The 22,345-nt window shown below is 62.0% G+C and overlaps 3 protein-coding genes across 11 annotated transcripts in view; 1 reads left to right on the top strand and 2 right to left on the bottom strand.

Annotated features, from left to right (window-relative positions):
* Nucleotides 1–41: 41 nt before the first annotated feature.
* On the top strand, nucleotides 42–21,829 carry CTU2 (cytosolic thiouridylase subunit 2). Of its 4 annotated transcripts, none has more exons than XM_045772833.2 (15): nucleotides 14,181–14,357; nucleotides 14,941–15,015; nucleotides 17,356–17,434; nucleotides 17,614–17,673; nucleotides 18,791–18,851; nucleotides 19,341–19,450; nucleotides 19,607–19,902; nucleotides 19,976–20,111; nucleotides 20,259–20,390; nucleotides 20,700–20,791; nucleotides 20,905–20,999; nucleotides 21,082–21,229; nucleotides 21,361–21,427; nucleotides 21,524–21,582; nucleotides 21,678–21,829. In XM_045772833.2, exons 1-15 carry the CDS (start codon nucleotides 14,293–14,295, stop codon nucleotides 21,823–21,825), a joined length of 1,623 nt encoding a protein of 540 aa, XP_045628789.2. In that variant the 5' UTR covers nucleotides 14,181–14,292; the 3' UTR covers nucleotides 21,826–21,829. The 4 variants fall into 4 exon arrangements, 3 of the variants coding, with proteins under 3 accessions (XP_087726501.1, XP_045628789.2, XP_045628790.2); XM_045772834.2 differs by having other exon boundaries at nucleotides 14,199–14,357; nucleotides 14,941–15,028; XR_015727986.1 differs by lacking the exons at nucleotides 14,181–14,357; nucleotides 14,941–15,015 and adding an exon at nucleotides 42–284 and having other exon boundaries at nucleotides 20,873–20,999.
* RNF166 (ring finger protein 166) lies at nucleotides 5,038–14,101 on the bottom strand. Of its 2 annotated transcripts, none has more exons than XM_045772837.2 (6): nucleotides 13,862–14,101; nucleotides 8,483–8,639; nucleotides 7,116–7,228; nucleotides 6,716–6,830; nucleotides 6,533–6,659; nucleotides 5,038–6,135 (listed from the first exon to the last, which is right to left on the bottom strand). In XM_045772837.2, exons 1-6 carry the CDS (start codon nucleotides 14,014–14,016, stop codon nucleotides 6,119–6,121), a joined length of 684 nt encoding a protein of 227 aa, XP_045628793.2. In that variant the 5' UTR covers nucleotides 14,017–14,101; the 3' UTR covers nucleotides 5,038–6,118. The 2 variants fall into 2 exon arrangements, with proteins under 2 accessions (XP_045628793.2, XP_045628792.2); XM_045772836.2 differs by having other exon boundaries at nucleotides 6,533–6,640.
* PIEZO1 (piezo type mechanosensitive ion channel component 1 (Er blood group)) overlaps nucleotides 21,795–22,345 on the bottom strand; it is a 53,293-nt gene continuing 52,742 nt past the window's right edge. For all 5 annotated transcript variants that reach the window (XM_045772828.2, XM_045772832.2, XM_045772831.2 and 2 more), the window contains one exon: nucleotides 21,795–22,311. In XM_045772828.2, coding sequence (XP_045628784.2) covers nucleotides 22,062–22,311 — 250 coding nt within the window. In that variant the 3' untranslated portion in view covers nucleotides 21,795–22,061. The remainder of the gene's footprint in view (nucleotides 22,312–22,345) is intronic.

The raw sequence follows: 22,345 nt of genomic DNA, 5'->3' as shown, positions 1-22,345 counted from the left end.
GGGTCGCGGGGCGGGGCTTCGGGGCCACGCCCAGGACAGGTGCGCGGGCCGCGGGGGAGGGAGCCCATGGCCGCCGAGTCCTCCCCACGGGACTGCCCTGGCGCGCGCCGCGAGTCACACCGACCCTTGGGGCCTGGCGCACCCACTCACCGTGGACTAAAGGGCGGAGGTCAGGGCTGGGTGGAAGCCGAGCCGGGCTCCAGTCCACACGACGGTGGAGGCGTGCGCAGAACCCCTGCTCCAGCTGGTTACAACCGCCCCGCCTCCTGCGCAAACCCGCAACGGTAGGATTGATGAGCCCAAGCCCTGAATCCCAAAGCTGACCCAGCTGACCAGGCGTAGTGGGGACGGGGGTCAGCCGGTCTGGGGATGAAAGCTGGGGAGGGTTCCTTCCCTCTGGGGATGGGGATTTAGGAATTGGCCCGCGCCTCCAGAAGACTCCTTTGGTTGGGAGAAAGGACACAGCCTGAAATTCTGGGATTCCAGGGGGGTTCTGAGCTGCGGTTATGGCAAGTTTCACCAAAAAGGGGGAAGCGTGTGCACTGTGCAACCGCCTCGTCTGTGACCCTGGGCAGCCGTGTCCCTCCTTCAGTGCCACAAAGAGCTGGACCAGCCATGTCTGAGCGTCTGGTCCCTTTTGATATGGACATTTCAGGACTTCAGGGGTCAGATGGGGCACTCTGGGCGAGTGGACACAGCCCCAAGCCTTCCCCCCGACAGCTGTGGGGCTTTTCCTGGCAGTGCCTCTGAGGCCCGGCGGGCACGTGACTGCGGGTGCTCTTTGCCAGCTGTGGACTTGGGGGGCGACGAGGTGAAGTCGATAGTGAGCCTGTACAAGGACCTCTGGAGAAGCGGGGATGGAGGGCCACGTCACCAGGGTCTTCTGTTCATACAGTGTTGCATACACTGTTAGAAGTGGGGGGATGGGGACCCAGGCCCACACTGCCAGCCTTATGTGAGGCGTGTGCTCCCCTGTCTGTGGCTTGGTGAGAACATGGAAGGGCAGGTGGTGCGCAGACAGAAGGCACGCATCTCTCCTGCGGGCCACAGCCTGGCACCGTGCTGTTGTGCGTGTGGGTTTCAGAGGACACGTGGCTGCCTTCTGCTTATTCACCTGTTCTGTAGCCTCGCAAGCTTTCTATTTATACCCTCTCTTCCTTCTTTCCCCTCCCAGACGTAGATAAGGCTTGCAGGTACCTGGGCCAGCCCTCCACCTGCACTGTCCCTCCCCGCCCGGTCACCCACTGTGTGGCTGCCAGCCAAGATGATGTCCCTCATCCCCAGAGAGATGCTCACACTATTTAGGGAAACTTGAGTGTTCTTGATCTCATCCTAGAAATGCCCCCTGGATACCGAGGGTCCTTGGCGCATTAGCTCTGGGGTAGGGGCAGTGTATGCTTTTCCTAGGGCTGCTGTAACAAACGACCCCCTCCCACTTCTCAGCCCTCGTCGGGGTCATGCGGACTCACTGGCTGTGACTCGCAAGGCTGTGTCTGGACTGGACCCAAGAAGTACCCACAGAGGGAAACGCTGACATCTGCTTGTCCGTACCTGTGTGGTGCCGGCGAAGGGGTGCCGCTGTCCCTAGCTGCTCTTGCCCTGTGTCCTTCTAGCCTCTTCACGGCCGCTTTACCTGGCCATTAAGCCTCATGCCACCCACTTCCCACCAGTCTCCTGGAACCAGAGCAGGACTTGCAGGGACCAGAGTCCTCGCCTTCCACAAGAAATCACAGTGGTCTTCCCTTGAGACCTAAGACCCTGGGGTTGCCAGCCGGCGGGGATGCCAGCCGGCTGGGAGCCAGGCTGCAGACCCTGCCCATTGGCCTCTATCTGCCGCCCAAGCGGTGCTTTCCCATTAGGATGGGCGCCTCCGAGCGACTGTTACAGTCCTTCTTAGATTCTCTGTGTGTGTATGTGTTTGTAGCCTTTCCGTGTGCCTTACAAGGAGCATGACAGGCTGTGCTTGACTCTGTGTGCGTATGTACACACATCCGCAACCCCACTGCGTGCTCACTGTTTAACTGATTGGGGTTCGTGACCCCGTGTGGTGGGCCGTGCTCCCTGCCACATGCACCCCAAAGGGGGGCCAGCTGGAGCCTGCCCTCCCTCCCACACAGTGCCTGCTGCGCATAGTGGGGTCCAGCAAAGCTGTTGGATGAGATGGAAAGGCATCGAGAACCCCCAAACAGCGCGGCCCCTGGCACACACATCCTTGGGGCTGGGAGGAGGGTGAGCCCCTGTGCTCTCAAGTGTGGACACATCAGCATGAAGCACAGGCCCCAGGGACCGAGACTCTTGGCACAGTGCTCGGAGCCGGACCTCGCAGCTGGGGCTCAGCTTCCCAGTACCACGGACAGTTGGCCCCTCGCACGGGGGGCGCCAGCCGCAGGGACGAAGGGCCCCTGCACCAGCGTGTGTTCCCCGGAGTGTGGGTGTGGCTGGGATATCCTGACTTGGGGCAGCCTCATGGCTGTACGAGGTCATGGACTTGTGGAAACTGAGACCAAATGTTCCAGCCTAACGTCTGGTCAGAGTGGTGGCCAGTGTGTGTCGGTCACCCCCAGAGGAGGGGAGCTCATTACATTCTGAGGCCTGTTACAGCTGATGCTGGTCCTTAATCTGGGGTCTGGGGGACATGCCTGTGTGAGACAGAAAGGGACACTGTCCCTTCCCACCCAGCTTGCTTGACATGCTGAAGAGTGCTGGACGTGGTGTCCTAGGCATGCCAGGGAACACGGGGTCCTAGGGGCTGGGGCCGAGCGGGCTGCACGTATGTGCTGGGCTGTGTCCTGCCTCGTGTGCATGTGATACATGTGTGCACACGTGATTGTGAGGCCGCAGGAACGGTTCTTGTGTGATACGGGCGTCAGGCATCAGCAGCAGGATGCCCAAGGCCTCAAGGAGAGGGGTTCACAGCGGGGTTCCCTGCTCTGCACCCTAATGTCTGCTCCCTGCGTGCTGGAGCTGGCCCTCGTTCCCAGCAGGTTGCTGGAGACAGGGAGAGCCACCCCATCTTGCGGACCTGCCCCCAGCCAAGCCTCCACACCGCAGCACGCACTGTGCTTCTCACACCAGCCACCAGGGGGCAGAGGCCAGCAAGCGCGGCCTGTCCTTGGAGGCTCACGGGAGAGGTGTGTCGGGAGGTTCACACCGCCGAGGCAACTTCCGTCCTAGGCGCGGGGCCTGAGCGCACGGGCCGGACAGGAGCCTTCTGGGTCCCAGTCCCGGGTCCTCAGCGCAGGCTTTTTGGAAGCCACAGGCTGAAGGAGCCAGCAGTGGGGCTTTTGGGTCCAAAGCACCTTCTCTGCTGGCCTGCTGGCTGGCTGCCGAGTTCAGGGGGACGCCTCTGTGGGAGTCCAGCTGGCTGTGCCCCCGGGCTAGGTCAGCGGGCTAAACTCTTAAACGTGCTAGGCTCCCGTGAGACCCAGGGCAGGGAACTGCACCAGCGGTCGGGGTCTGGGGCTGGCAGGGCCTCCGCGCTCTGGGTGTCCTGCCTCTCGGCTTGCTGCCTGCCTGGCCCCATCCTAACATAGGAGGCCGTAGGTACCCAAGATCCAGACGTGGTTTCTCGGCCGCAGGGTGCATGTCAACGCTCCCCGCCGCAGGCAGTGCCTCCTGTGAAAGGGACGTGTGCACTCCAGGTGGGGGTGCCCCAGGACGCAGGGCTGTCTGGCTTTGTGTGGCGGTGGGGGAGGTGAGCGCCAGTGGTGGTCAGCCCTCGTGTGTATCAGGATGGGAGGGGGACCCTGACTTCCAGAAACTCCCAGGCTAGAGCGCGTGCGTGTGTGTGCGTGTGTGCGCGTGCACACGTGGCGGGGAGCCCTGGAGGCGGCTGTGCTGATTTACAGGGAGGCCTGGCAGGACAGCCCCACGGTGGCGAGTACAAGGGAGGCTGTTCATGGTGTGGCTTTCAGCCCGGGCGTCCCCACCCGACACTGTGGGGTCTGCTGAGCTCCAGCTCGCCCGTGTCCCCCTGCACCATGTTGGGGTTCACTCTGATGCCCTGCCCTGGGCAGACTGTCCTGGACACCGAGTCACTGGGCCTGGTGTGTTGGGGATGAGAGACCATGTGTGGACACTATCCTGGGGCTCTTGCCCCCGTGGCTGTATGGAGGGGACAGAGCTCCACAGGTGTCCTCGGGTGGCAGCAGGGACCCGCCACCACACCTGCTCCCTGGAACTGGCGTCCTCGGCCAGTGGGGTTGAAGAGGGGAAGGTGGGGCTGGAGGCTCCTCAGGGGGACTTAAGGGAGGGACCAGCTGTCACCGCTCCCCCGAGTGGCCGCTTGTGCGGAATTGTTTGCCTGGCCGTGCCGTGGCTTCAAGCCCAGGAGACCCACCTGCTTCGAGGATTGGCCCAGAACACAGCCCTGCCTGAGGACCCAGAGCACCATCTCTGGCTGGACGTTCCACGTGTAAAGATTTTAAGTAATGTCTACAGCCAACATGGGGCTCGAACTTAGAACCCCGAGACCAAGAGTCGCATGCTCTAAGCCAGCCAGGTGCCCCGGACATTTCACATTTGAATGGCTCCTTCTGCCCGCTAGCCCCTGCATGAGGCTGGGGGGCCGAGGTCCCATGCTGGGACACTGGGACAATGCCCAGGGACGCTGGAAAGCAGGGAGAGCCAGCGTGGGGAGAGTGGCTGCTGCTCAGGGGTGTTGGCCTTCACCCTGAGGGCATCCAAAGACTGCCCGCAGGCCACCATGGCCACTGCTGGCCTCGGGGGACCTTATCTCATGATCAGGAAGGAGGTGAAAACCACCACTGCCTGGCAAACTTGCACCGTGTGTCACTGGGGACCAGATGTAGTTTGAGATAGGTCATGTTCCTGGGGAGCCTCAGGCTGAGGGAAGCCTGGGGAGGTGCCGTACTCACGGGGAGGGGCCTGGGGCAGGTGGGTAGCACTGTCCCCCCAAGTGCTCGAGCTGCCTGTGGACAGACACAGCTGCAGACCTCAAGCAAAGGGAGGTCACGGCTGCACCCCAGCCCCACCCGCTTTTCACCCTCCCAGATGCATCCCAGTGGTCAAGGTTGCTATAGATGCTTTGAAATGTTTTATTGAAGTTTTTTTTTTAAAGAGCAATAATTTATGCCGTGAACCGAAAGAGTAAGACGGCGTCTTCCAGCCCCACCCGTCACCCCCAGGGGTGGCCTACCGACCTGGTTTGGGGTCCCCCTGGGAACAGGACAGCGGGCGGGGGCCAGGACCCTGGCGGGAGGAGGCCTACGTTGCTGGGGCAGCCGCAGAGTCAGCGGCCACTGTGAGCGGGCGGCCGGGGACCCTGGGGGTTCTTCCTGGTGGTCAGGAAAGGGGACCTGACAAACAGCTCCTGGCGACCCCCGGGGACCCAGCAGAGCTGCACCAGGATCTGTCTGAGCAAAGCCCCAGGGCGTGCTCCGGCTCCGGCGTCCACGCCTCTTTTTCCCCTCCCCTGCGCTGACCCCACACTGTTTATTTTTGATTGTTTTTTTTAAAAAATATAATTTTGTAAATGTTCCATAAAAATACTATTGTTCCTAGTCAAACACGGGTATTGCAATATGAAGAGTAATGCTCGGTCTTTGCTCTATAAAATGTGAAAAGATCATCACACTGGATAATATAGAAAAATGCCAGAATTTCTAAGTATCACAAAAGCCAGTACCGAGTGCACGAACTGGAAATGCTGCCAGATGGCGGCTGGGGCTCCCCTCGCACTCCCTGCCCAGCAGCCAGGCCTGCAGGATGCCGTGGGGCACAACGGGTCTCTCTGCGTATGTGGAGGACAGCATGGCTTTGAGACAGACAGACCGCCGACTGCCCTCAGGCTCAAGGAGCCGGCCCTGCGAGGGCCGCCTGCTCAGCCCGAAGCACCGAGGGAGCCAGCAGCACTCGGCCAGGAGCACTGGTGGCCACCCTCCGACGACAAGGCCCCTGGCGGGCTTGGGACCATACGTCCTGCAACATGGGAGGCTCCGCGTGTCCCACAAGGCGCACTCCCATGCAGGCGCTGGGCCTCAGAGAACCCGCACGGCCCGTCCCCTGAGGCGGCCCCGTCCCCCGAGGTCCAGGGGCTGGGCTGTGCCTTCAGTTCTCGGAGAGAGACAGAGCCAGGGCAGCCTGGAAGGCAGCTTCCTCATCGATGCTGTAATCCTGCAAGACAGGAAGTGAAGACAGGGGATGCGCCGGCCGCCTCTCAGGGCCAGACCCTCTGTCCGCCCCCTGGAGGGAACCGTGCTGCCAGGTCCAGGGCCATGGGGTCATGGGGTGGGCTGCCCACGCACGGGACCCACATCGGGCTCCTCCCCGAGGACACCACGGGGCTTCTGCAGCGCCGGCCCGCAGACACCTGGCCTGGAGACCGAGCGCTGAGCGGGTCTGTGCTTCGGACCGCACGGGCCGGGGCTTGAGATGAACAGCTGCCACCAGGACGCCGGGTGACGGGGCCGTGAGCGTGGGGGGTCTGCGGGCCAGCGGGGGCGCGGTGTGTGGGCCACCGCATGTGGGGGACGGAGGGAGGGGTGGAGGCGGGGGCTGCGGGGGCACGCACCACGAAGGTGTCGTAGGAGAATTTGTGCCGGTGCAATAGGTGCTGCAGGAAGTTGGCGCTCTTGTAGCTGGGGTCCCCCCAGGGCATTGCCGAGCAGACGGGGCACACCTGCAACACGGGGCGGGGGCTGAAGCAGCGCTCGGGGGAGCCCGCCCCCCCCCCCCCCCCGGGCCCGGCGCTCACCACGCGGTTGGGGTCGCTGCGGTGGTTGTCCACACAGTGCTTGAGCAGCTCCTGCTGGTCCAGGTTGCGGGCCCCACAGTAGGGGCAGGTGAACGTGGACCTGTTGGGGACGGCGCTGCGGCCATGGTGGTGGGGGGTGAGTGGGGGCCGGCACCGCCCCCAACTACAGCGTGAACCACCCCGGGGCACCCCGCCTGGCTCCCCCTACGTGCAGGGCCCCATCCCTTCCCCTGACGCTCCCCTGCTGGCCCTCCTTGGGGTCCCCTTCCTGCACAGCAGCGAGGCTGTCCACACAGGGGACACTACAGCCTCTCCCACCTCCTCCAGGGACAGCAACACGGGCCAGGAGCCACCCCTACAAGGAACAGGGGCTCTGAGCACTCGCAGTGGGGCGGCCTACCTGGGGATGGGCTGCGACGTGGGCACCACGGGGACGAACTTGGGACAGTTGGCCATTTGTTCCTGGACCTTCATGCAGGACGAAACATGCACCCGCATCTTGGCCAGTGTCACCTAGGAAGAGAGACAGAGGTGGCGTCAAGGTCAGGCTCCAGAGGATGAGAGGACCACCAGCCGGCAGGGCCCGTCCCTGCCCACAACGCTGGTAGCACAGCAGTGCGGCAAAAGCAGGGGGAGGCTTCACGTGGGCCTCGCGGCCGCGACACAAACTCCAGACACCCATCAGCAGGTGCGTCTGGCTGCCAGCTACTAGACAGGGGCAGCCCGTGAGACCAGAAGAGATGTGTCGGGGAAACAGCCCTTGCTACAGAAGCCGACGGACCGTGTTCTTGTGGACGGTCAAGCACCCTTACCAACGCGTACCAGCCCGCAGTGCGACCTTCTCCTCAGCCCGGCCTGGGGCACAGGTCCTCAGGGCAGGGAAAGGGGGCCAGGTGCGCAGACCTCAGTGTGGCTCAAGGGAATGACCCAAGAAAAGGGACAGGTGCAGTCACCGCTCCCTCGGGAGCAGATGCCACCAATCCTGCCTTGTCACCGACGCCGACAGGCTGGGAGTCAATGTTTCACAGATAGGAAACACGTTCACAGGACCGAGGCAGCCGCGAGGAGGGTGCGAGCTTGGCGGGGTAAGGTCCCCGGGGCCAAGATCCCCCCCAGGTGTCCAGGGTAACAGGAGAAGGGCCTCTGAGGGCAGCCTGGCTCCCTGCTCTGCTCAGGCCTGCCCCGAGGGCCCGCGAGTGTGGACAGATCCAAGTGGGCCGCTGCACATGCGAAGCCAAGAAGGCCCGGCCTGCTCTGTCTTGGGAAGGAGGCCAGCAGCCTCACTGTGGAACCCAGGGGAGCCCCGCACGTCCAGACCCTGGCCCTCAGGACAAAGTGACCAGGGGTGGCCTTCTGTGTGATGTTTATATTGAGCTGAGAGACGGCAGTCAAATAGCACAGTCAAAATCAGCTCCTGGAGCTGGGCCACTGTGAGGGGCTCCAGGCAGGGTGGAGAGACAGGCCAGGTGGGTGGTGGTGGTCAGCACTGGAGAAGCTCCCCCTCCATTCTGCCTGGGGCTCTGTCCCCCCATCAGCAGGGGTGAGGCTCAGTTCCCATGTCCCCAAATTAGCCCTACCACAGCGACCATACAACAACCTAAGACCCAGAGTCCAGGCCAGGCAGCAGGGGCGGGGGTGATGGGGAACGTGAGGGAGGCGCAGAGCACAGGTTCCTCTCAGCGGGAGAGGAGAGCGGGGTGGAGAGCGGAAGCAGGCCCTGCAGCTGCAGACCACAGCCCTGCCCGCCCCGGGGCAGGGGGTGGGTACCTTCTTGTTGCAGCCCCTGCAGGGCGCCTTGTAGGACGAGAGCTGCTTCTCCACATGGGCGGCCTTGTCTACCTTCTTGGGGTCGAAGGGCAGGCGGCACAGCGGGCAGAGGGGGGACGGCACCTGGAGGCAGGGCTGGAGGCACTCCCCGCAGAACCTGCAGGGGGAGGGGACATGGGCCTGAGGGCCGCTGGCTGCTTTGAGCCTCCCAGGGCAGCTCAGCTCCCCTCTGCCGTCAGTAGCACATTTCTGAAGACCGTCATTCCTGTTCCTCTGGCTAGATGACGACAGCGCCAGGTCCCCTCCCAGCTGTGGGTTTGTGGGGCCTACTGCCGTCTCCAGCAGGCTGGTGGAGCTGTGGCTGGGGCTCTCCGGGAGCCATGCTGGCCCCGCGGCCCTGGGCCCAGCCCGCAGCTCAGCCTGCCTGTCTCATGGCCATGCGGTGATGCCCGCACCCCAGGTGCTCTAAGGGACACAGGCGGCACGGAGGGCTCTGGAAACCCTCCACCCACAAAGCTTTAGACAGTAAGATAACAATGCTGGGAGAGGAAACCACAGGGCTCCAGGGGCCCGAGACTGCACCGGGCCAAGTGTCCAGGCCAAGTGTCGCCAGCCTTGTGACAGTGCTGGAGCAGAGGTGTGGTGACGGAAGGGGCCTTGCTTGGGCTCCTGACCGCTGAGCAGGGACCCTCACAGCCCTGGGCACACACTCGGGCGCCCGAGGCTCCTGGTGCCGTCGCTGGAGATGCGACATCCAGAGGCCAGCCAGTGGTTACAGGTGTGCGTGGGCCGCAGCAGCAAGCCCTCCTCACCCCGAGGCCCCCCCCACTGCGCTGCAGAGAACCGAGCGGCATTCAGGCAGAAGGAAAGCCAGTCCGCGGGGACACGGGGCTGGAGAGCACCCAGCAGGCAGCAAGAGGGAGCGTGATCCCAGGACCCCCTCGGTTCAGCTCCTTAGGAAGTGCTGTGGGGGGCCGCTCAGCTATGACCCTGGCCTGGAATCTACAGATTCTGAGAAGGAGGCCTGGAGGAGTGAGCACTCGGCCCTGGGACAGGGGCTAAGCCCCCACCCATGACAAAGGGAGCCCCTTTGAAGACTGAAAGGATCCAGGTGCGCACAACTGTGCCATCATCTGTGTGCACCGAGCGGGCGGGGCGGCTGTGGGGGCCACGGGATGTGAGGGTGTTCCCACGTGTACACGCTCAGCTCAGCTAAGCAGCCAGCATTCTCTCCGCCACCAACAGAGCTTCACTTCCTTCCCAGAAGAAGGCAGCCGGGGGTGATCCAGAGTCCCTCCTGCTGCCCACGCCTGGGCCCTCCTCCTACGGGCTGGATTCCGGTGTGGCCTCCACCTGGCTTGTCACCGTTTGCAGAGACACATGCACAGGAGAAGACCCGGCTTGGCCTGAGGCCCATCAGATGCAGGATTCCCGGCAGCCTCTTTCACCACCTGCCACTTACCTTACCTGGGGAGGGCCCGCCAGGCACCCCGGCAAGTGTGTGACAGAGGTGCCAAGACACCCACCCTGCAAGTGTCCCTGGCTGCCTCTCTTGCCGTTCCAAGGGTCTGACTAGCCTAACGGCCGACAGAGCCCTCTCACTTCGGCTGTCACTGGACGAGAGCTTGCTACCGTCACAATGGGTGCTCACAGCAGCACCACCACAAGAGCCACGAGGTGGAAACAAGCCACGTCGCCCACAGGTAACGGACATGCGGATGCGGCCTATCCCCAGGATGAGTGAGCTACTGGCGGACGCTGGCCACTGGGGTGAGTCTTGGGAACGCCAAGCTCAGGACATGTGTTGTGTGACTCCGTTGACACGGAAAGCCCGGAACAGACCCGTGCACAGACAGAGCGCAGCTCAGTGGGGGCTGCGGGGTTTGTCTGCAATGGGGACACCTACTCAACACGGGACACTCCAGGAACCACTGGTGTGTATACTTCGAAGGGGGGATTCTATTTCGACAAAGCTGTAAAACGCACGCGCAGGAGGGAAGGCCCCAGGAGCGCTCGGGGACGAGTCACCACACTGTCAGGGCAGGCCGCAGGACCACGTCTCCAACGACTGATGCACAGGTCGGGGTGAAGGGCACCTCTTTGCCAGAAGGAGGAGGCCAGGGAGCTTGGTGTCTTGAGAAGGCATGTGTGGACCCCTGCTTGAACCGGGACTCACCCGCCCGCCTGCCTGCCCCACAGCCCTGCTGGTCTGTGTGTCGTGGTGCCGAAGGAGCCGGAGGCACCATTGGCTGGCAGCCGAGTCTCCACACTGTGACCGTGGTGCTCAGAGCGGCCCCAGATAAGCAGCGGCCGCCTATTTTGGGGAGGTTCTGCCAGCACAGCGGACAGAGCCAGCTGAGCGGTCTGCTCTCTGCCTCCAGACCCGTGGGCATGAGGGGAGCAGCCTGACCGCCACTAGACGGGCTCCGGCGGCACCAACGCCGTGTCTCACTCCTGCCCTGGCCTCTCACACACACCGCTGTGCCAGCACAGGCCAACAGTGCGGGGGCCCACGAAGGCCAGCAGTTGTTCTCAGTGGCAGAGCCCGACTTCCAAAGCCTTTTCTGGATGATATCAATCGCCCATGTTCTGGGCCACCCACACGCAGATGCAGGTGAGCTCCCCATGGCTGACCGAGACCCGTGCTTGTGGACAGCCAAGCAGGGAGTGACAGACCCTGCCCAGAGAAGCCCGCTCCTGGGTCTGGGTGCAGGTGGGCAGGGGGCCGTCAATGCTTAGCGGTCTGCAGGGTCTCCAGGGTCACTGCTGCAAGGGCACTTGTGGCGGGGAGGTGAGGGGCTCAGAGGCCAGCCTGGCCGACTGCCCAAGTGCAGCTCTGGCTTTGCTGCGAACCCTGGGAACTTCGCCTCTTCTACCAAAGAAACAGCAACAGCACCTACCCGATAGGGCCACAGCACGCCGACCACACAGGACACACGTGTCCTCATCATTCCCTACGTTTCCCCCTAAATGTGAGCGCTCTTATTTCTCTCTGATGTCTACTCACTGACTACATGTGGGGACGCAGAGGTAGAAGGACCTATGGGACAGCACCGATGAGAGAGCATGAAAGGAGAGCGGACGCCAGGGGAGGTCAGGCTGAGCCGGCCACAAACACGCACAGGCCCTCAGGGGAAGGCCCATCAGAGGGTCATACCCAGCCATGCAGCTTCTGCTTCCAGATGGGACTCACTGCCCAGGACGTCCCCCGAGTATGAGAAATAACCGGCTCCCTCTGGGGCCCCTGGGGAGCTCTTAGGAGCTCTTCCACAAGCCCCACTGACCTCCTGACCAAAACCCCCTCGCCACGACTTCTCCTCTTCTGTCTGGTGCTGCCCACACACGGCTGCTCGCATGACCAGAAACTCTGTTTTGTGGAGGCAGACTGTTCACGGTTAGGTGGCTGTGCGGGACAGATACCTAGACTGCCAGCAGGTTCTTTTAAGGAAAAACGTGAGCCTTTCAGTCCTCTGCACTTGTTGGCCATGTGCCTTCACGACACCAGACAAGAAACTTAGGAAGAGGGGGCGCCTGGGTGGCACAGCGGTTAGGCGCCTGCCTTCGGCTCAGGGCGTGATCTCGGCGTTATGGGATCGAGCCCCACATCAGGCTCTTCAGCTATGAGCCTGCTTCTTCCTCTCCCACTCCCCCTGCTTGTGTTCCCTCTCTCGCTGGCTGTCTCTATCTCTGTCAAATAAATAAAAAAAAAAAAAAAAAAAAGAAACTTAGGAAGAGTAAGAAACAGAGACAGAACAGACAGCTAGGGAGGAAGTCTTCTAGGGAAGATGCTGTGGAAGAGCTTCTCATGGGACCATGAGAAGAGAGATCAGAAGAGAGATCAGATTCTGCCAAGAAAAACATGGGTGGGGGATGGGTTTAGAGAACATGAAGCTTTCATAACAATTCTGTGCAGTGCTGTATTCTAAAGACCACATTTTAAGAAAAGACTTATCTGGAAAAAAAAACTTGTGTGGAAAAAGAAAAATCTGTACACAGATTTGTACAGACCCGGAGACTGGAAATGCTGTGGCCCAGGGCTGGGTAAGTGTTGGTGCCGACGGGATCCCATCCGAAAACCAGGAAAGGCTTCCTGAAGTTGGGCCCAGGTCAAGCCTTGCAGTTCTCTCAGTGATGGGCTAAAAACTGCAGAGCACCCCCAAAAACACCCAGCAGCGCGTGCTTCCACGAACGGAGTCCCGTTCAGAGGCTGCCCCTGACAAGACGTCCCCAGCAGTGTGACAAAGTGAGACACAGGGCCCTTCCTGACAAGGTGGCTGTGCTCCCCTGGTGTGCTGCCTGACACGGAGGAGGAGGGAAGTGAAGGCTTTCTGGATGCCGACACTGTCCCCAGGTGATGAGCGGGCACACAGCTGCCCAGCTCCCCCTTTCTATCAGGAGCCTCCCAAGTCAGCTGCCCTTGTTTGCAAAATGTTCTAGGGGCACCTACCTGCCTGGATGCACCTATGTCCAACCCCTGGGCGCAAAAGCCCCACCGCCTCAGTGGCCCTGCTTGCTGGCAACCGAGCCTTCCCGACCCTGCTTCCTACCCTGCTGATTTCGGTCAAGCGCTGTATTGTCCAGCCAGGAGCCAGTCGGAGGAGAGTAGACACTCTGCTCTCGGCTCCCTTCCAACCAGGCTGGCAGCTCCCAGACTTGAGTGCAGCTCTCGGCTGGGAGGAGAGCCACAGTCTCAGGTTTCTGTTGCTGAAACACCCCTGCAGGAGGTTCTGGTGCAGCTGGAGGCTCTGGTGCAGCTGGAAACCCTAGCAGGGTGCTTGGTGTCTGGTCCCGAAGGCCAGCCCGCCTAGTTCCTCAATGACGGATATGACCCAAGATCTCCATCAAAAACCAAAGAAAACGGTACCAGACTGTAAACAAGCCTCTCTCGTAACTTAAGGGAACACCTCTCCTCTGCGGTCAAGACAGGCAGAGAGCGGGTCCGAAAAAGAGTCGATACCAAGAGCCACAAGGCATTTATTTACAAATGCCCACCCCGGTCTCCAGGGGACTGAATCGAAGGGGACTGGCGCAGAGGTCGCCTGCTGCCCTCTGAATACGCGGGTAGGCCCGCTGAAGCCGTCAGCGGACCCCAGGGATCCCGGGACCAGGCAGGGCTGCAGGTCGCCCGGTGCGCCGACGGGGTGCTAGGCTCGCCCGGGACTGGCGGGCAGGAGGCTGGGCTGAGGCGGAGGAACGCGCCCAGAGGACAGGGACGGCGCTGCGCAGGGAGCCCCGCGCCCCCCGCCCGAGTCCTCCGCGCGCCTGGTTCCGGGGCTGCGCCGGGCGGCCGCGGGCCTCAGGCCCCTTCCGGGGCGAGCGCGGACCCCTCCCCACAGCGGCGTGCCAACCCCGCGGCGTCCCGGAGGCCGGCGCACTCACGTGTGGCCGCAGCTGCCGATGGCCACAGGCCGGTGGTACACCTCCAGGCAGATCGGGCAGCTGTACTGCGCCTCCAGGCCGCTGTCGCCGCCCGCCGACCCGCCCGGCGGCTGCCGTTGCTGAGCCGAAGCCACCAGGCTGCGGAACATCGCCATCCCGGGGCCGGGCCTGCCACCGCCGCCGCCGCTGTCCCTGTTCCGGCCCGGCCGGGCCAGGTCCGCGCGTCACCGCCGCGACGGCGCGGCGCTGACGTCATTAGGGAGCGCCCCGCCCCCGCCCCGTTTGTCACGGTCGCGGCGCCGCGGCGCTGACATCATTAGCGCGCGCTCCGCCCCCAGCCCGCTGGTCATAGCCCTGCTGGCGTCCCGCTGACGTTATTAGGGCGCGTCTCCCCGCCGCCGCCGCTTACTACGGTACGACCCAGCGCAGCCATGTGCCAGGTTGGCGAGGACTACGGGGACGCAGCGCCCGAGGGTCCGCCGCCACCGCGGCCTGGGTAAGAGCTGGGCGTCCGCACCCTCCCCTCTCCTTCCCGGCGCTCCGGGCGGGCGGCAGAGTCCTGCCCCGAGAGCCCGGCCCGAGCCTTGCCGTCAGCCCCTGGCGCCGCGCGTGGAGGCCAGCCGACCGCCGAAGCTGGCGCCTAGAAGCCCCGGGGTCCCGGTGTGGGCAGCACCCTGCTCCGCAGCACCCGGTGCGCTTGTCATTCTTGCAGCCTGTGTCCTCAGTTGAGGAGGAAGTCGGCCTGTCTGTCGCTTCCTCCCTCTGTTTGCATCTTTCTCCTCCCATCCACCCGCAGCAGGTTGTCTCTCCAGGCATGCCAGCCGTTGAGAGACAGAGGTGGCCTCCGTGGTTTTCTCAGCTGGCAGACTAACCCCCTCCCCCCACGGCTCTTGTATTTGTTCATATTGGTGGTCTGGATGAGTATGTGCAGCTGCCCGCATCAGCTTCTCATACACTCCGGGGGGGGGGGAGGGGGGCGGGGGGCGGGGAGAACGGCAGTACCACCTCCCCAAAGCCCACTGGGAGGGAGGTCTGCAATCTGTGTTCTCCCTGCCTCCCCCCCTCGCATGTGTCCAAAGCCATGAGCTGAAGTGTGTAAAGTGCAAGGAAGGCCTACCTGTCGTCGTGATCCGAGCAGGAGATGCCTTCTGCAGGTGAGGCCTGGAGGTAAATGCTGTCTGGCTTAGCAGCTGGGTATGCCCCATTTTTGTGGCTTTTTCTCTTGTTTTTGGACGCATTTACTTCTAATATCCCTTCCAGTACTCTGGTACGTGTGGGGGGTGTTTTCTGTGTGGGTACCCCGTAATTCTCCCATGGTCCACATGGCAGGAGGGTATCTGATGGCACTTAAGGGAAAGTGGCAGAGGGTGAAGTGAGGTGTAGGCAGGACGAGCATTTCAGGGTGGCTGGAGCGCATCTAGGGGCAGATTAGAGCATCCTGAGATCTTGGGCAGGTGCTCTGAGGATTTTTTTGTTTGTCTGTTTTTAAAGATTTTATTTGAGAGTGCAAAAGCGGGAGGAGGGTCAGAGGGAGAAGCAGGCTCCCCGCTGAGCAGAGAACCCCCCCCCCCCGCCGCGGGGCTCGATCCCGTGACCCTGAGATCATGACCTGAGCCGAAACCAAGAATTGGATGCTCAACTGACTGAGCCACCCAGGTGCCCCCTAGCTCATGTTTTTAAATTAGTCTCCACAAGTCTTGGACTCTACTTTCCAGAACATTTCAAAAGAGAACCTGAAGGGACTGAGGTTTTTTCCTGAAGTTTTCTCCTCCCCAGCCATCTTTTGGGAGCTAGGAGACTTGGTGTGTGCCACTAGAGTAAACATTGTAAGCAAAGCAGCCGTTGCTTTGATTGCTCAGAGCATCTAAAGTGATCGTTGTCGCAGAGAAGTGGCTGCAGCTGCTCCTTCTGGGCTCAGAGCTCCCCCTGCCTGTGGGCAGCCACAGCTTGTCAGCGCACTGTGCAAGCGTCTGTGTTTTAGGAGCCTTACTACTCCCCAACGGTGAGTGAGTTTTGGGGACTCACTGCCTGTGGCTGGTTAACTGGGGCCCTGGCATTTTATTAAACACTGCATTGAGCTACTGACCCCAAAGGAATATCGGGTGCTTGGTCGACCCCTCATAGTGGTGCCTGTTCAGTGGGGAGTGGGGTTTGTGGGGGGAGTTGCTGTGGACACTGCTGTGTCTGTTTTTTGTTTTTTGTTTTTTAAGATTTATTTAGGGGCACCTGAGTGGCTCAGTCGGTTAAGCATCTCTTATTTCGACTCAGGTTGGGATCTCAGGATCCGGGGACAGAGCCCCACATCGGGCTTTGCACTCAGCATGCAGTCTGCTTGAGATTTTCTCTTTGCCCTGTCTCCTTCTTTACACACTCACATTCTCTTTCTCAAGAATGAATGAATGAATAAAGGCTTTAAAAAAATATTCTTTTTTTTTGAGAGAGAGATTTATTTATTTAGAGGAAAAGAGGGTGCGGGCAAGGGGGTGGGGCACAGGGAGACTCTCAGGCAGACTCCACTGTAAGCAAAAGGCCTGAGTTGGGACTCAATCTCATGGTCCTGAGATCGTGACCTGAGCCGAAACCAAGAGTTGGATGCTTAACCGACTGAGCTACCCAGGTGTCCTTGGTTATGTCTTAGTAGGAAAAAGAACGTAGGCTTAGGGGTGCAGCTGCAGGTGTGGGGCAGCTCTCGGGGAGTTGCGTTGCCCCCCTTGGTCGGGGTGCTGTCATTGACCCTGGCTTCCCTGCTGGGGTTGCCAGGGAGCTTTCAAATGCAGATGCCTGGCCCTCACTCTGGCACATTCTGTCCAATGTATTTGGCCTGAGTGATTCTAACCTGTAGCTGAGCCTGAGAATCAGGTGGAAGGTTTTCAGGAATACAGATTTCCAGGGCCCATCCTGGAAGTTCTGTTTCTGTGGGTTTGAGGAGGAAGCCAGGACTCTGCATTTGCATGAACTTCCCAGGCATTTCTGGTTGAGATGGTATCAGCTTGGTCAGCCAAGGTGGCGCTCTGGGACACAGGGCATCCCCTGTTGCCTGCTCAGTGCTTCCCCCGTCACCCCAAGAGACAGTACTTCTCCCTGTTGGAGTTTTGGAAGGGGTCTTCCACTCTGTTTAAGGGAGGGTTGGGCTGGCCTTGCCCTGCACTTTCCTGTGTCCGTCCATTCTGCCTGCTGGGCCTTCCGGAGTGTTTGGAGGTGCAGGTGGCACCTGGGCTCTGGGCCCCTCAGACCTCAGTTCACCCTAGTAAGGATTGTTGGGGACCAAGGGGGGCCTCCCTGTGCAGCACGGGGCTGGTCCTGCGGCAGACACAGCTGGCAAGAACCCCTCCACCCTGGCTTCCCTTGCCAGTTTCTGGGCAGAGCCTTTGCGAAGTTGGTAAAAGAAGGAAAACATGACCGCGTAGCGTGTCAGGGCGCGTGCCTGTCAGGGCTCGCGTCAGGCCGCCTGCCCGTCAGGCTCTGTGGCCGCAGCTGCTGGCTGTCTGTTGCAGGGACTGCTTCAGGGCCTTCTACATCCACAAGTTCAGAGCCGTGCTGGGGAAGAATCGGTTGATCTTTCCGGGTGAAAAGGTAGTGTGTTCGAGTGACTCCTCTGCGGGGTCCCCAGCTGGGAAGCCCAGCCCCCCTGGGCCCTGACTCTCCGTCCCTGCCTCCCCTCACAGTGTCCTGCACGGGTGGTGGTGGTGGGGAGGGTGGTCTCGCTCTTGGGGGAGACGCAGCGCTCTCTAGCCATGTTTCTTCTCCCGTAGGTGCTCTTGGCATGGTCTGGGGGGCCTTCATCCAGTTCCATGGTCTGGCAGGTCCTTGAGGTACGTCACCCCAGTGTCTTCCAGGGCCCTGGCTGCTGCCCCCTTAAGTTGTAGGGGTGGAGGCCCAGCACTGAGGGGCTCTTGCCTGCAGCTAGCGAGAGCAGCCCACCCCTAGCGGGGTTGCCCAGAGGATTGTCGGATGTGTATACAGAGGTGCAAACTGGAAGCTGAGTCTGGAGTGCCCAGCCATGCCTGAGTTCAGTAGCGTTTGCTGACTGCGTAGAGCCCTAGTCCCTAGTCCCTGGCGGCACGGTGGAGCCTTGCTTGAGTTGTTCCCGAGTGCTTGGGCCTCCCCCTGGTTCTGGGTCCAGGACAGAACTGTGAGAAAGGAGCAGGTGCCTTGGGGAACCCAAATGGGGTCCACCCTGCCTGGGGCTGGGCAGCTTCCTTGCAAAGTTTAAGGGGAGACCCATATGAACAGTGGAGTTGCCAGGGGACGTGCAGTTGGGTGGGGATGGGGGGCGTACGGGAGGAGGCGCTCGCTGGGGAGCTCTGCTCCAGGTATTCAGCAGCCCACTCACACTGTCGCTCAGCATGTCGGAGTCAGCTAGGGCTTCTCCTGAGGGCCCTGGCTGCCGTGGAGGCCTTGACCTGGGGCTGGGACATACACAGACCCTCTGCATTTCCAGTGAGGGGCACAGATTAGAGGGGTGGTCTGTCCTAGAGCTCCGGTATGGTGCTGTTCTCTCCCTTCATGGCCCCCTAAGCCTGGCCTGGTGTAAGTGCCCACTCCCTTGGCCTTCTGTCCGGCACCTGGAGCCCGTTTCCTCTGACTGTCAGTGCCTCGATAAGTCTGTTGTCCTCTCGCACTTTTAGCGGTCAGGGGTGCTTGGGCAGGCCGCTCCTCTCGGGACATTGCTGGCGGGGCCGGGGGGCGGTGGAGACTGGTGAGGAGCAGGTGTTCCTGGGGCTGTGAAGATGCTCGGGCAGGTCACTTTGACCACGTCGGGCTGTGTGGCCTCCCCATGGGTGGCACCCTGTCTGAATGGTCTGTCTCCCAGGTGGGGAACACCACCCGTCCTGGAAGACATCAGTTCAGATGGGGAGTGGTTTGTGCTGGGAAAGTACCCTTTGGCTTCTGACTGTGGGGCTGAGGTCTTGTCCCTTTCCTCTCCAGGGCCTGAGCCGAGATTCTGCCAAAAGACTGCGTTTTGTGCCAGGGGTTGTGTACGTTGATGGTACGTGTAGCCCTCCCGGGAAGTCCCGTCCCTGGGTGCTCAGGATGGGCCCCACTGAGACAGCTGGCGCTATGACCTTAATGAGGCCCTGGTGGGGGCATCTTTTGGAGACAGCACATTGGTCTAGCAACACAGGCACAGTGGTTGTCTTAGACGTTTATCAGAGTCAGGCAGGAGGGTCTGCCTAGGGTCCATGGATCAGGGCCCCGGGGTGGAAGGGGCTGGATGCTCACCTGCCCCACCCATTGCTCCCTGAGATAGGCTCCCAGATAGGTCTGGGGCACTGTGGTCCATCACGCCTCCCTCCACCCCTCCCCTGTGCCGCTAGAGAGAACCCACTTCCTACTCTGATGATGCTCCCTCCAGGAGAACAGGTTCACGTCCTGTGGTTTCCACTGAAAAGCTTCGTAGAGTTGCTCACAGGACATTGGCCTTGTCCCATCTTGGGCTCTTCTGTAGCTATGACTCCTTTCTACCTGCATTTTTCAGAGGGCGCAGCTTGTGGCCAGAGCTGGAAGGACAGAGCAAGAACTCTGGCTGATGTGAAGTCGATCCTACAGACCACTGGCTTCCCATGGCACATTGTCACCTTGGAAGAGGTGGGTGGGCCTGTCTCAGGGCGGGCCACCGGGGTGCCCACGAGGGGCCCTGCCTACTTGGTGAGGTCAGCCGTGGGCCTCCCCCTTGGCCTGTTTGCTCCTGGCATATGGGTAGAGGGAGGGCCTGGGTCTTATGCGCTCTCCCTGCCCTGGAAGGTGTTTGCCCTGCCTCCGTCTGTGCTGCGCTGCTCTGCCCAGGAGCCGGTGGGGACCATAGGGACCTACAAGGTGGCTGTGGACAGTTTCCTCCAGCAGCAGCATACGCTGGTAGCTGAGGGGGTCAGGGGCAGCTCCAACTCCACCCCGGGGGAGGAGCAGCTGAGCCAGCCCTGCACCCAGGACCCCCAGGACCTGGCTGGGCCACCCCCGGCTGATCAGACCGAGGCTCTGTCCCGACTGTTTGACTCCGTGAAGACACTGACGGCCAAAGAGGAGCTTCTGCAGACCCTGCGGTGAGCCCTACCCCCACCCTGGGGGCCCGGCCCTGCCTCCTCTGGCCCCTGAGACCCTGCGCTTGCTTTGCAGGACCCACCTGATCCTGCACGTGGCCCAGGCCCATGGCTACTCCAAGGTGATGACAGGAGACAGCTGTACCCGCTTGGCCATCAAGCTCATGACCGGCCTGGCGCTGGGGAGAGGGGCGTTTCTCGCTTGGGACACGGTACGTGGGTTACGTGGGTCGGGCCTTTCAGGGGTCCCTCTAGTCCCTGTCACTTGAGAGTAGCGCCAGGGTCGCCCTTGTGGTACGGGGAAGGCGGGGCTGTGAGCCCCTCTGCTGGGCGCCGTGAGCAGTGTGCCCCCACCCCAGGGCTTCTCCGACGAGCGGCACGGCAGCGTGGTGGTGGTGCGGCCCATGCGCGAGCACACGCTGAAGGAGGTTGCTTTCTACAACCGCCTGTTTGCTGTCCCCTCGGTCTTCACGCCGGCCATCGATACCAAGGTGAGTTGCGGGACTGTGGCCTGCTCCAGTGGGGGTCAGAGGTGGCCGGCACAGCCTCAGTGGCCTGAGCTATCCACACCAGCTCTCTGGGAGCACACGCGGGGCGCCCCCCGCTGAGGAGAGGTGGGCTGGTAGCCTCAGCCGGGGGGGCTTGCAGGGAGAGCGTAACAGCGGCTGTGTTCCGTGACGGGGACACTTCAGACGCGGGTGCTCCGCTCACTCCAGCCCCGACTCCGCGCTCTCGGGGCTGATGGTGTGCAGGGGGCCTGGGGGCGCCATTGCTGCAGCCCTCCATTTGACTGTCCCTAGGCCCCCGAGAAGGCCAGCATCCACCGGCTGATGGAGGGCTTCTTGCTTCGGCTGCAGGCCCAGTTCCCCTCGACAGTCAGCACTGTGTACAGGTGCGTGTGCGTCAGCACCCGCGGTGGGGTGGGGGTGAGCGCTGAGCCTGGCGCTGGTGCAGGAGTGAAGCCCGGCTTCAGGCTGCCTTTGTGCCCCGTCTGCCACCCCTCAGGACCAGTGAGAAGCTGGTCAAGGCCCCCAGGGACGGCTGTGCCTCTGGCCCCCGCTGCCTGCTCTGTATGTGTTTGCTGGACGTCGATACAGCTGGTTCGTGTGGAGGGGGAGGGGCACTGGTGTGTGGGAGTTGGGGTCCAGCCCCAAGAGGACCCTCAGCCTATTCTGCCTGCAGATAGTGCCACGGCTTTTGGGGCTCAGACCCAGGATTGCTCCCAGATGCAGTCCCCCACCCCCCCAGCTGAGGCACCCACGGTGCCCTGCTGTTCTACAGAGGTGGGCAGGGCCCAGAACTGCTTTCGGGGGACCAGGCCATGCGGGAGGTGAGTCCTTTCCTAGTACCGTCCTGCCCCGCCCCTGTCCTGCCCTGTACTCTGCCCCATGTGGCTGGCCAGGGTAGGTGTGGCATGCTGGGGCCCCGACCAGGTGCTCAGGCACAGCTCTGTTCCCACAGGGAGGACTCCCGAGCCTGTGTCATCGAGCAGCTGTGCTACAGCTGCCGTGTGAATATGAAGGATGTGGTGAGTCCTTCCCACCCTCGGGTCGTGATAGGGGAGGCCCACCCCTGGGGGCCTGTTGCCACGCAGCTCCTCATCTATGGCCGTTCTCTGTTGCAGCCCTCCTTGGACCCCCTGCCACCTTACATCTTGGCCGAGGCCCAGCTCCGCAGCCAAAGGTATGGGCTAGCCACATGGCTGGGGGAGTGCTGGAGGGGTCCTTCCAGGCATTGGCCCCCGTGGGGCAGAGTTCCCAGGGTATGGCTTCCCCCAGGCCCTCGCCGGAGATCCAGGAGTATCTGGTGGAGAGCAGTGACGATGACGTGCACACCGGCGGGAGCGGAGCCTGGGTCCCCCCGGAGCAGGAGGGCAAGGATGGGCAGGCAGCATGTGATTGTATAAATAAAAATATTTTTAATTAGAAAACCCTACAGTACGCGTGGGGAAGGGAAGGCTGGAGCCCCTGGCCCAGTGTGCGGGCTGTGCTGGGCCCTGCGGGGATGACGGACAGGACAGTGGGCCTGCACCGGGCCGGGGTGGGGGGGGTCCCAGCTTCCTTCCGGCAGCAGCATCAGGGCGTGGCGGCCGGCCGGGGACGTGTCTGCGCCCAGCAGCGTGCCGGGCGGCTCCTTCATGCGTGGGTGCAGGAGCCCCGCTCCTACTCCTTCTCACGGGTCCACTTGATCATAGTCTCAGGTGAGCGGTACAGGAAGATGAGCTTGGCATAGAGCTCCTCCTCCAGCTCCAGCTCCCGCGTCTCCCGCACCAGGAAGATGTCCTGACAGAGCTTGAGGATGCGGTCCACGCACGGGAGCTCCTCGAACATGATGGAGTGCGAGATCTCGCTGAAGAAGCCGCGCACAAACTTGCCGATGACCAGCACGATGGACACGTAGAGCCCCATGATCCTGCGGGGCAGGGGCGGCGTGAGGCCGGGGGCGC

The sequence above is a fragment of the Ursus americanus genome, chromosome 21 (genome assembly GCF_024610735.1).
Source record: "Ursus americanus isolate L20-20 chromosome 21, mUrsAme1.1.p, whole genome shotgun sequence".
Taxonomy (NCBI): Eukaryota; Metazoa; Chordata; class Mammalia; order Carnivora; family Ursidae; genus Ursus; species Ursus americanus.
The sequence above is the reverse complement of the archived record's forward strand: the minus strand, read 5'-3'. Positions and strand labels throughout refer to the sequence as shown.

What these genes read in the sequence shown, in the direction of transcription:
- CTU2 (XM_087870375.1), top strand. Translation starts at nt 67, where the DNA reads ATGGCCGCCGAGTCCTCCCCACGGGACTGCCCTGGCGCGCGCCGCGAG. An exon ending in CGCCGGCCATCGATACCAAG is followed by an intron (nt 20,391 to 20,699) that starts GTGAGTTGCGGG and finishes GACTGTCCCTAG; the next exon opens with GCCCCCGAGAAGGCCAGCAT. An exon ending in GCCCAGCTCCGCAGCCAAAG is followed by an intron (nt 21,583 to 21,677) that starts GTATGGGCTAGC and finishes GGCTTCCCCCAG; the next exon opens with GCCCTCGCCGGAGATCCAGG.
- RNF166 (XM_045772836.2), bottom strand. Translation starts at nt 14,016, where the DNA reads ATGGCGATGTTCCGCAGCCTGGTGGCTTCGGCTCAGCAACGGCAGCCG. An exon ending in GCAGCGACCCCAACCGCGTG is followed by an intron (nt 6,641 to 6,715) that starts GTGAGCGCCGGG and finishes CCCGTGTTGCAG; the next exon opens with GTGTGCCCCGTCTGCTCGGC. An exon ending in TCTCCTACGACACCTTCGTG is followed by an intron (nt 6,136 to 6,532) that starts GTGCGTGCCCCC and finishes CCTGTCTTGCAG; the next exon opens with GATTACAGCATCGATGAGGA.